We start from the raw sequence: 12,533 nt of genomic DNA on the forward strand, positions 1-12,533 counted from the left end.
AATTTCTGTTCTGTGTGGTTTTGCTGTGACATCCTATCCATTGATCATATGGTGCCTTAGAGTCATGAACGAATCTAGTCGCCCCATGAAACAAAGTATTGCCCCCATTTTACAGCTGGGGAAAGTGAGGCAGAGATACATACAATGGTGTTTGGCCTAAATTTGCTTTCAGAAATGTCATGGGAGTTGTCTGGTGTCTTTTTCATTTTAAGGATAGTTTCAGGAAACTGATGATGTTGGACTGCTGCCTTGTGGTGGATGAGATGTAACGTCTACATACCATGACACATTTTCAGACTGTGGTTTGCAGGATACGTTACCAGAAGCAAGCCAACTGTTTATATGTTTAAATATTTGCTACAGTTATTATATGGGTACTGTGTAGTCTAGAAAGAGAGTAGATGATTATGACTAGAAAACAATGTGGCCCACAGGGCACTTTTCCTACTCTGATCTACAATATACAAAATTGAGAATGTTTAAAGGTAGGAAATTTACTTTTATATAACATTTCAAAAAAGGGTTTACACCTAACAGTTGTGAATTTGTATACAAGTAATAGCTTTCTTAATACAAATCAGTGCTGTATTGCCCCCATCTCATGATCACCCACAGTAGTTAACTTTGCTGCCACCACTTCAATTACTGTTATGTCCCACTAGCGTGTGTGTGTGTGTATATGTGTGTGTGTGTGTGTATATATATATATATAAAGGTGCGAGAGGTGTACACAGTGCTTGAAAACATGACTTGGTATAGAATAGTAAGAGAGATAGCCATGTTAGTCTTTATTCTAACAAAACAGCAGAGATGTAAAACTTCAAAAGGCTAACAAGATGATTTATTTGGTGATGAGCTTTCATGGGACAGACCCCTGGGTAACAAAGCTTAAATAAATAGGGAAAATCTGAGCTGTCTTGTTACATGAGCAATCCTGGCTTAACTTGAATGTCGGGCTTCCCTTCTACAGATACTTACTGAACATAACTTTTATTGTTTAATACTTGAATGGGGATGTTTAATGGAATTTATAAAGAACTTGATGGTCATGGTGTCCATTTAATGTGAACATAAGTTACTCATCATGAATATTGAAACTTGTAAGTCTCCTTTGCATTCAAAATATGCTGCAGAAAGTCTGCACGAAAGTGTAAATGGTTATCCTGCTGAACTTGGTTTGGCTGATTCTAGGGATAAGTTTTTGTTACCTTTCTGTAAGTTGGATGTTTCTTTCTTACATGGAATATCATATGCCAAGGCAACCTGGTCAACAATATGTAATCTTAGGCTATATACTCTGCTATAGAAATGTGAGTAGTTATACTCACTTCAGTTATAAATAAAAAAAACTTGGTATGTGTCCTTCCCTTAGCAACATTGTAACTCAAGTGGTGCAGTGTTTATTATGCATGGTAGAGTGGAAAAGGAATGACAGAGGGAGACGTGGTTTGGAATGATCCTCTTAAATATAACTGCCCCTTCTCAGCTTTGACAGTCCTACCATATCTGCCTACTCTAGCACAAAAAAATTCCTTGTTAAAAGAATGACGTAGTGCTTCAATTCAATTTTTTTTTCCCCTAGCTATTCTGTTCTTGTCCAACACTGTTAACATATTAACATCTAGTATAAATTTTGCTATAGCTGGACATGTTTAAAAAGCCATGAAACCTTCAAAATGGTTCAACAAAGAAATGGTAGTTAACAGAATGTACAAATCACTTTGGGGGGGTGGGAAATGTGAAGCTAAAAACAGTGGGCCATAACATGCTATTAGTTTGATTATGGTATGCAGTATTGTAGCTCTGTTGGTCCCTGAATATTAGGCAAGGTGGGTGAAGTAGTATTTTTCATTGGATGAGAAACTTTCAAGCTTCCATAGAACGCTTCAAGTCACTTGGGTAAGAGCAAAAGCTTCTCTCTCACACACAAATAGAAATTTAGTCCAGTAAAATGTATTGCTTTACCCATTTTGTTTGTCAGTTACTGTCATTTGGAAGAGGAAAAATGGTATAACTTTTTCTAGACTTTAATAACGTTTCAAACATAAATTCATTAGTTGTTTGTGACAGGTTATATTTAAGGACCTAGTAGAAATAAAAGCTTTGAAAGTTGACTTTATTTACAAATTTTCATCCCTATCCCTCCCAAACTTTGCAATAGGAAGAAATCTAGTCTACTTTTGTCTAAAATTAAGATACAATGCTTACTTGATTTTTTTTTTTTTTTTTTTTAAACCATGAAATGATCATAAATCAATATTGTGGCAGGTACTCTCCCTCCATGTGATCAGTGGTTTGTTGCAGGAGAAAGTAGGAAGGCTAGTTCTGTTTCCCTAGAAATACATACTTGACCAAGTGTCAACTCAATGTGAATCACTGATGCTTTCTTAGGATTTCCCAGAAGTCCTTTAGTCATAACAGCAGAAATAAAAAACAAGTTAGGCAGTTTTATTTTAGTCATTCTATCAATATAATCCTTTAACTCATTGCGTACAAGTATAACTTTTTCCTAGCTACTAAATTAAAACATGTACTTCAGTCTAAGTATTTCTGATAAGTTACCAGACTTCTTCTAAACGTGCATTAACTTGTTTTTACCAATTCAAAAATCAGTATTGAGATGGGACTGAACCATAGCGGAGTTCAAAATATTATTTCAGGCTCTTTCTGCTATGAAGACTACTGGAGCTGCTAGCTGTACTGGAAGGCCGTGAACCAGCTGTTGCTGCAGGCGAACTGACTGGAAAATTCAGATCCACAATTTTAAGTGGGGATGCCTGGCCAGAAGCTGAACCTGCAGTACTCCTGGTTGATCTAAAAGACAAAGCAGTTACTGTAAAATTAGAATGTAGACAAAACTCTCGATTAATAAGAGGAAAACCATAGTTTATAACAGGAGAAGGTAAGTGAGCACTTTGTAAGACTAATGCACCACATTTACAGGTTTATGTTTAATATATGCATGGATGACCTTCCGAGGTAGAAGTCTGTTCCCCACTTAACAGACAAACTGATAATGAAGTGATTGGGGGAGAGGGAGGAAGAAACTGAGCAAGGAGCTTTACAAACTATGTGGGCAAAATGTTTGATGTTTTCCTCAAAATCCTAGATGAGAATTTCTTGGGGCAGTAGTATGAGACCCTAGACCACTACAGGAAACTTATGTGGTCATGGCTGAAGACTTTACTCAAGCCACAATATTTGTAATATTGCAGGTGAAGTACATTTCCATTGTAACAAGAGAAGATACTTTGGTTTGTTAAGTTATCCACAAGGACAAGCTTTTTAAAAAAATATTTTCTTCATTTGTAAGAATGAAAAGGGAACTTAAGTTTGACTGATAGTCCAGAAGACAACTGCAAAAACCTCTTCTGTAAAGAGAAGAGCTGGGTCCTCCATCCAGCTGAAAATCATCTAAAAGTGAACTATACTCCAGTGAAAGAGCAGAGTAGTAGAATGGGGGAGAATAGGGGGGAAAATGAATAAGTAATTTCAGAGCACTGCTACTACCAAGAAAATCTTTAATTGCTATCCTAACTCGAAAAGGAATGGACTAGGTTAGACAGGCATGGGACTTGTCAACGCATCTAAAGTGATAAGTTTCGTTTTCTAGAATAGTCTAACAAAGGACTTGAGGAGACTCCTGTGACACTTATTAGTCAACAGGGATGAGCAAGATGTGACAAACGCAGGAGATGGGGTGTGGGAGTACAAGGTATAGCAAGGTGCAGTATTTTTTTGCCACTCACCTGACAGAAGCCATTGAGCTTTGTGAAGATGATGATCTAGAACTGTAATGACTACCTATGGAAGCAGTTGTAGGAAGTTCTAAACCGGCCTAGAAGAGAAAAGATACTAGTGTTTGTCTGTCTTTGCAAGTGGGCTATGACACACGCACACACTTTTCTGCAGTACTTTGTGTGATAACAGCTACTTTTAGTATAGTCCCTGATTTTCATTGCCAACAGCAGGATCCTTGTGTCTTACAGTAGTAGTCTTATGCATCTGACAAAGCAGATCTTTGCCCATGAAAGCTTATGCTCCAAAATATCTGTTAATCTGTAAGGTGCCACAGGACTTCTAGTAGTCTTATTGTATTTTATGAAACTGAGGCACATTTGTCTTTGAATCACTGCAGTAAATCTATTAAATTGTTCTTTACTATCTATAACAGTGTCAGCATTTTTAGTAACAGTAAAGTCATCGAGATGCTACCTGTTGAAAGTATGTTTGGAAGGGAAGAGTTAGGTCAGGGTTTGCTTCTAAAATATCGACCAAGAATTTATCGATGGTTCTGTTGTAGTCTTTCATCTCACGGAGGTCAATGTCATCTTCTTCCTGTGTTTTCATTTTACTTTTCTTGAAAGATCGAACGTCTTTGGACAGCCTGGAACACTTTGGCATAAAGTAACAGGTAAATGCAATTTAGCAATGTTCAGTATTGTGAAAAAAATTGAATACCTTTTCTGAAAGACCAAACAGTTTAGTAATGGTGTTAAAATTTAAGTTTGTGCTGCATTTTTACTATATTCCAACTTTAACTCAAACCAATAAAACAAGAGTTGTCATTTATTAAACCAACCTGTGTCATAACTCTTTCTAACTTTGGCTTCTGTTGATCTATTTCATTGTTCAGCTGCAAAATATGGCCATGCTTTTCTTTTGTTCTTTCTTGGTAGACAGCCTCTTCTTTTATCATGATGTCTAAAGTGTTTTCCATACTCTGAAACAATAAGTACAGCTCAAACATGAATATTAAAGAACAATGTTTTATTATCTCTTTAAACTGTTTGCTAAACGCTAAATACAGTGATTTTATCCTTTCAGTAGTTCATTGCACTTAATATTTGGTATTAGGCTCTTACCACAACTCGGATTTTTTTAGTCTTGTTGCTTTTTGACAGATTTTTTTTTTTTAACTGGTGTTCCAGGGTTTTACTACTCAGTGCTGTGGTACCTGATTCAGGAGCCAAACTCCCACTGACTATCAATTTTAAAAATCTGGCCATTAATTAGCGCTTTCCCCTTTTAAAGTGTGCTAGAGCTATGATTGGATAATCCCTACCATCAGTTTTCTTGCTTGTATGATTAGTTAAGCAGTTTTACATAAAATGCTTATTGCAAGCTGGGGTGGAGGGAGTCCTTGTCTTGCTGGCTGGAAGAAAAGTTATTGCCCCTTTTTAAGGGCTTTCCTATAATAGGGTCAGAGGAGTAAGCGGGTAGAAATCTTACAGGGACGAGCAGGAAGCAGCTGGATGAGATGGGGAAGCATTGCCCTTTCTGCTGACTGCAAGAGTGGGGATGGGGTATTTATAGCTCATGTTACTGAGAGATGTGGTTTTCTTTTAAACATGCATGAGGCTCACAGCAACTAAAGTAGGCAGGCTGCTGCATTAGCTGGGGCCTTTAATCGACATGTAAACCAAAGATGCCCCAAACCACTTGCGAAAGTGCCTGGGAAAGCAAGCTCTGCATGGTTTGGGGAAAAGGGGGGTGTAAAGCCAGGGTCACGGAGGCAGGGGTGAAAGTAAAATATGTAATGAAAAGGTGATAGACTCTTCTCATTCACCCCACAGCAGATGCTTTAACTACAGCAGGCTTTTCTGCTTCGTACTTACATGGAACTGCAGGGCCCCACCGTATGGCAACTGGGGGTTGCCGGGAGCCCCAGTGACCACTGGGTTTGTGTGAGGCCTAGCATCATGAAAGGTAACTGCAGCAATCCAAAGTTGTCTATTTTGTTTGGGGCGGGGGGGGGGGGGAGGGGAGTTTAAGTCCCCGTTCCTAATCCGGGGGGGGGAGTAATTCCTCTTCTCCCCCTTCCAAGCAGCAACAGCCTAAGCCACAAAAGGAAAAAGTGACTCCTTGTGGTGGTAGGGCAGAATAGAATGGGCTCCCTAAAGCATGGTAGGCCCTTTGCAAGAATGGGGAGGCAGTTACCTGGATTTCTCCATATTGCATAGTAATTAGCAAGTGTTGGGTGTGATCTCATGCTCCACAGGTTGGGGGGCACTTGATGGTAGAGAACAGCCCAGTGGGGAAGTTAATCTGGAGCCTTGGCATATAAGGCAAGTTTGGAAGCTGGGTTATAATATAACTTACAAAAACCCCTGGGAAATATCCAGTACAGGTAGTCATTATGGAAGGAATATAGTTATTGGTAAAATGGAATGAAAGAGCATTTCAAAGAATGCAGAGAAGTACCTACATCTCATTCAACCCCTTCCTTTTACAGCTGAGTTTTATTTCACAAATGGGAAAGTTTATAGGGTCATGGGGTAGGTTGGCAATTATATGGGAAAAAACTAAGGAGAGGTTGATCTTCACTGTACAAGCTATTGCCAGATATTCCCATATACGTTAAGTGAATAATGTTGCAGCCTAATTAAACCGCTATATTTGCTTCCTGTCTTTTTTCCAGGGGGGCTGGACAACAGATGAATAACTACATAAATCGCTTACAATAGTTTGTGTATGTATCCTTCATATGTAGTAAGAAAACAAATCCTGGGTAAAATTTTGAGGTGCCTACATGACTTGAGAGTTTAAACTTAGTGAGTTTCAACAAGTTTTAAGTGCTTAAGTCATTTTGAAAATGGGACTTGATTTTCACTGAGTTTGACACTTCTCAAAATTGTACCTTTTATCATGAGCACTAGGATGAAGAAGGGAATTAAATTAACAAGAGTGAGGAAAGATATTCCCAGAATGCTACTTAATCCATGAAGGGCGGGGGGGGGGGAATAGCCCATACTATGAAAAGCCAGGGCTTTGCCTGTACAAATAAGAATCTCATAAACCCATTACCTGAAGGTCTTCTTGAAGCTCTTTGATCTGTCTTCGCTTGTATCTGTGTTTTTCATCAGCAGCTCTTTTCTCTTCCTCTAACTGCAGTTTTTCTTTGTATTCCTCACCTACAATATCAAACACCTTGTGTTAGTGTTTAAACATTGCTCCAGGAGTGCACACTAAGATATTTCAGTGTTGAGAGCTTCATCCCAAAAAATGGACTACGGCTGCATTTTATAGTAAGCGCACCAAAAAGTATTCAAAGTACAATATATACTAAAACAACAGTTATGGCCATATCTCGGGTAACAAACATCTTCTGCCAGGCTGCCTTACGCTGCAAGTGCGTTATACTACATTGGGTAGTATATTCAGCAGTTTAAATGCCTGATCTTGCAATGATCAATTGTTGAATAGATGAATTTGTACATTTAAAAAAATTATATGTAGTCAGTGATACAACACTGAATCATGTTATGAAACTGAAACATAATAATTTCGATTTGTCCTTGGTGGAAGCATCTACCAGGGCAAGGAGAAACCTTGAACATCCTCATGTACAGTGCTTTGGAGAAGTCTCTAGGACTTCCCTTTACAATCATACCATAGGTAGGGGAGGAGATTCAGAATTTTGTTGTTCAAATATGTAACTAAAAATAAATACTGCAACTGTACTATATGATAAATACATTAAAAGCCACCAGTTAGGAAGGCTTTAAACAACATCTGTCTTAAGTGCTCACAGTGCCTGCTTTCAACTGATTGCTAAACTTACAGAAAACATCTCAAAATTCTTTTGAGAACATTCCACAAAGTACTCACATAACACAAGGGAAACAAGTGACTGGTTTTTGCAAGGATAAGGATTTAAGATCCATTTTGGTATAACCAGCAGAGGGCACACAAGTTAAGTTAAATAAACCCAGTTGCCACACAGTTCTTGACATCCCAGTTTACACTGATGCATGGATAAAACTAAGTGTGATTGATTGAAAAAAGCTGTAACTTTTCAGTGATCTCTCAACAAAAGGTGAATGACAAAACATCCCACGGGACTCCACAGACTGTACAGTGGGAATTCAGCTTGTCTGAAGTGATCTACCCAGTACACAAACAGCAGTGCACAGTCCTCAGCTCACCTTAGTTGTCTGTTTTCATTATGCAGCACTACTGTCATCCACTAACAATTCTGTCAGAATTGTTTGGGACCTGCTTTCCTCAGTGTCTTGCAACCACTATGCCTTGCTATGCTGCCTTGGGATTCAAGTACTTGAAGACCTACTGACCATTCTTCCTACCACTGATTAATGAGCTTTCTGGGGAAACATTTTGTACAGTTCCTGTACAGCACTTTATGACTTCCTATTGGGATTCTGCAGCACAAGAGTTTTCACAGCCTTACTTAAGCTTAAGAATTTACATAAAAAGAAGAAAACTTGAAGCTTAATAGAATCTTTTTCCTGTACCTAGGCTTTCTATTTTGCTTTAGTTTTGGGTACTGCTTTCTTCTGCTACTATCAATGTGTTCCACAGCCAAATTTATGTCCACAGTAGAGAGTATTATAGAGAACTCAAGCTTTCGCAACAAAACTCATGTAGCATCTGCACACAAAGTGTGTTTTGTAGACAAGAAAGCTGTGTAGACACTCCTGAGCCGTGTCTACACGTGCACGCTACTTCGAAGTAGTGGCACTAACTTCGAAATAGTGCCCGTCACGGCTACACGCGTTGGGCGCTATTTCGAAGTTAACTTCGACGTTAGGTGGCGAGACATCGAAGTCGCTATCCTCATCAGGAGATGGGGATAGCGCCCTACTTCGACGTTCAACATCGAACTAGGGACCGTGTAGTCATTGCGCGTCCCGCAACTTCGAAATAGTGGGGTCCGCCATGGCGGCCATCAGCTGAGGGGGTTGAGAGACGCTCTCTCTCCAGCCCCTGCGGGGCTCTATGGTCACCGTGGGCAGCAGCCCTTAGCCCAGGGCTTCTGGCTGCTGCTGCTGCAGCTGGGGATCCATGCTGCAGGCACAGGGTCTGCTACCAGTTGTCGGCTCTGTGGATCTTGTGTTGTTTAGTGCAACTGTGTCTGGGAGGGGCCCTTTAAGGGAGCGGCTTGCTGTTGAGTCCGCCCTCTGACCTTGTGTGCAGCTGTGCCTGGCACCCTTATTTCGATGTGTGCTACTTTGGCGTGTAGACGTTCCCTCGCAGCGCCTATTTCGATGTGGTGCTGCGCAACGTCGAAGTTGAACATCGACGTTGCCAGCCCTGGAGGACGTGTAGACATTATTCATCGAAATAGCCTATTTTGATGTTGCTACATCGAAATAAGCTACTTCGATGTAGGCTTCATGTGTAGACGTAGCCCTGGAGGACCTTCTGTTGACAGAGTGGCCCAAAAGCTCGATCCGCTTTTATGCGTAGACATGGTCTGTCAACAGAAGTTTTGATGGAGTATCTCTTCTGACAGTAACTTCTGTAGATAGATGCTACTAGTGCAGATGTAGCCTAAGTGTATCGTTGCTTTACTCCTGTGTCTGGTGTATACTTTCGTGTTTGACTCACACAACTTAAAAAAAATGTTCATTTTACATACTTGTTTCTGTTACTGCTTTAAAAGAGTTCCGGTAATTGCTGTTGCAATTATTAAGCACGTGCATGGTATTTTGCAAGGCTATGAGTTCTTTTTCAGCCTTACGGATCTTTGCATCCAAATCATCACCTTCACGTTGAAGGTCCTCCTTTTCCTGGGCAGCCTAAAAATAAAAACAAAGACCTAAGACAGATAATCAAACGGACATTGTAATGGCAGTCCCTGGACTGCATGTATCTTACTGAAGCACACTAATAATATGACAAAAAACAGAAGAATACCTGATGTTAAGTAGTTAGGAACAAAACCATTTTCTATAGTCTTATAAGAATTCAATCTTAAAGCCCAGTCTTGTCAGGAGCTGATTTTCTTGGAGTTCTGCGTGAGCACAGGGGTTCAGCTAGGACCTCAAAGCAGAAGCCTTAGCTACTAAGTACCAAGAAAGTTATAGGTTTGAAATCCACAGTATGATATAAGTTGTCCAGAGCAGTCTAATTGTAAATCTAGTCTTGAATTATACAAATTTAAGAGTAAAGGAGAACACTATGATTACTTCTTTCCTTTTGTATAAGGATTTCAACAGAGTGGCTAACGTCTGTGACCTGTAAAAGAGACTGAACGGATTAGTTCATTACAAATAAAAATTAAGTCAGTAGAGCCCTGTGTAAGCTTCCACATACAGCAACTTGCAGGATGGGGGTCTAAACTACAGTTCTACTGAAATCTAGCTTCTAAGTAGTTTTCAGCTGAAATCTGTACCACAGGAAATTATTAAAAACTCTATTCCAAACGGCATCTAGCTAAAGGAGCATGACAGTAAACTGTAGTATCTCCTTCAAGGCAATTTTGACCAATGGCCTCAGGATCCACAAGCCATTCAGGAAAGCAAACCAGTTAGAAGATCCTGCACTCTGAGAATGGGATTAAAGAGAAAACAGCCATTTTCCCCAACACATCAGAAAAGTATGCATCTAGGACGTTTCTCCAAGAGGCACAACAAGTGGGAGGTCAAGGTAGTGGTCTTTGGGATGAGCAAGTGGAGATTGGAGTAGAACACGGAAAACTATAGTTTAAACAAAGACTTTCGAAGTGCGAGTTTTTAGTTGATTTAAAAGCATTCCAACAATAAAGTAGTTCAATTACCTTAATGACATAGTACGTCTGAGTTCTCTCCTCTTCTCCTTCAGGAGGCATCATGACCGTGGTAAGAATTTCGTATCTGCATCTTAATTTTTCAATTTTACTTAGACGGTCTTGAAATTCAGCACTGAGTGATAGAAGAAAGTGAAAACATCAAATGAGATGTTGAAGGAAACATGGTTGTCTTTGCACCTTTTTATAGACTACCTCTATTATTAAAACTATACTTGGAGCTGCTACTGCAGTAGACTGAACATGTGCAGGGAGCCAGCCATGAAAGTAGTACTGCTACTGCTGTTAGGTAGGCTTATTTGTTCCCAGTTCTCCCCAACTCCAGGCAGCTGGTCCTCTTGCCACTCCCTCAGCTTGTCTCATGCTAATGCAAAAAAAATGGACAAATTGCAGATCCCTTGCATCACAGGAAGCTCTGAAATACACCTCCCCCAAATCTTTAAAGCTTTGGCATGTAAGTTCTACAGCTGTACAAGATGCCCCCTGCTGATCATTTCTGAATACTGCTACTGCTAAATGAGAAGAAGCAACAGCAGGCAACAACCCCAAATCAAATTACATGCAAGTACTAATTAGCTGTGTAATTGTCAAAGGAAAACCATACAGTCTGCACTCTGGATGAGGAGTTAAGCTTTAGTCACACTAAATCACTCTAATTTTCTATTGCGTGGGGTGTGGTTAGTAGAGGGGTGAATAAAAGCCTGCCAACTCAGCTGCTGAGTGTTTGCTTCTTAGCTGGATTTAACCACACACTCCAAGACCACTATTAGGAGGTCAGAACTAAAGATTATAGCAAATATTTTGAATTAATTCTCTTATGAAGGCAACAAAAGTCTGTGCTTTACTGTAACTTTCTAATATTAATTTAACACTAATCAACTAACTGAGCTGTGTGTGCCATTTCTGATCTATATGAGATTGAAAGCTATTATGTGGAACTGTTGACAGAGATTCTCAGAATGCCTCTTTGAATTGCTCACTTACTGGGTCACCTATGGAGACCAGAGTTTTCTCAAGTACTTAATCCTGATGAATAGGTCCTTTCATAATAATGATTTGGCTGTTATAATTTAGTTTATAACTCCAAATATGCAGACAATAAAGACACCAGATATCTTGAACAAACACAGCAATTAAGGGTCAGGCATAGGATTTCAGAAACCCAGATCTCTGGCTACTGTTTAAGATTAAAGAGATTGGCTATAGGTATGCAATTGCAGATTGTTTGCAGTACCAGATTGCATATTTTCATATTGAATAAATGATGATTCTTCAGGATCGGAAGTCAGAGAGCAGACATATTTGGGTAATGGTTAAAGCAGGAGAATGACAGCAAGAGCCAGGCTCTTTTCCCAACACTGCTACTGACTCTAGGCAAGTCCCTTACAATTCTCTGTTTGGGAAATAAGGATAAAATTTACTTTCCTTTGTAAATACTTTTGGATCCTACATGGGACAACACTATATGAAAGTGATTTTTAAAAACTTGGAAAATAATTTATTAATGCTGTACTCAAAGACAATCTGTTAGCTGATATTTGACACATTTAAGAGAGGAAAATTGTATACTAACTACAGCTCACCTAACTCTTTTGGCGAACATCTTAATTTATTCTACAGGGCGTTTCTATTTTCCATTTACTGTTAAGAATGTCAAAGATAATGTTTTGAATATATATAATAAGTACCTTACGCTTTGACGTTCCTGCTCCACAAATCTTATTTGTGATTCAATCATTGCCTTGTGAACCTTAATTTCTTCAGTTCTTTCTTCCATAGCAGTATTTAGCTGTAGCTTTCGTTTTTCCAGTGAGAGAACTTGCTCTGCCTTGTTGTACAGTGTATCTCGAAGACGTTTCAATTCCAGTTTTAAGAGGTTATCTTCAATCATCAAATCCTATCAAATGCCAGAAAAAGAGAAATAATACAAAAATGAAAGGTATTTTTCAAACACAAAATGAAATAAAAAACCCTGACACTTTGTTCAGTAAAAAGCCACAGA

At 39.3% G+C, this 12,533-nt stretch overlaps 1 protein-coding gene and 1 long non-coding RNA gene across 2 annotated transcripts in view; one reads left to right on the forward strand and one right to left on the reverse strand.

Annotated features, from left to right (window-relative positions):
- Positions 1-123: 123 nt before the first annotated feature.
- The window catches only part of CCDC39 (coiled-coil domain 39 molecular ruler complex subunit), a 33,897-nt gene continuing 21,487 nt past the window's right edge, over positions 124-12,533 (reverse strand). Inside the window, exons 13-20 of the mRNA XM_075004685.1 lie at positions 12,220-12,428; positions 10,523-10,646; positions 9,383-9,542; positions 6,808-6,914; positions 4,583-4,723; positions 4,216-4,395; positions 3,750-3,838; positions 124-2,814 (exon numbers count right to left, since the gene is read on the reverse strand). Of these exons, the coding sequence (XP_074860786.1) occupies positions 2,652-2,814; positions 3,750-3,838; positions 4,216-4,395; positions 4,583-4,723; positions 6,808-6,914; positions 9,383-9,542; positions 10,523-10,646; positions 12,220-12,428 (1,173 nt within the window). The 3' untranslated portion in view covers positions 124-2,651. The remainder of the gene's footprint in view (positions 2,815-3,749; positions 3,839-4,215; positions 4,396-4,582; positions 4,724-6,807; positions 6,915-9,382; positions 9,543-10,522; positions 10,647-12,219; positions 12,429-12,533) is intronic.
- LOC142018705 (uncharacterized) lies at positions 2,680-6,588 on the forward strand. Its single transcript, XR_012646894.1, has 4 exons — positions 2,680-2,902; positions 4,368-4,414; positions 5,577-5,709; positions 6,422-6,588. It is a non-coding gene; the product is annotated as an uncharacterized LOC142018705 (long non-coding RNA).

The sequence above is a fragment of the Carettochelys insculpta genome, chromosome 10, assembly GCF_033958435.1.
Source record: "Carettochelys insculpta isolate YL-2023 chromosome 10, ASM3395843v1, whole genome shotgun sequence".
In the NCBI taxonomy this organism is placed as follows: Eukaryota; Metazoa; Chordata; order Testudines; family Carettochelyidae; genus Carettochelys; species Carettochelys insculpta.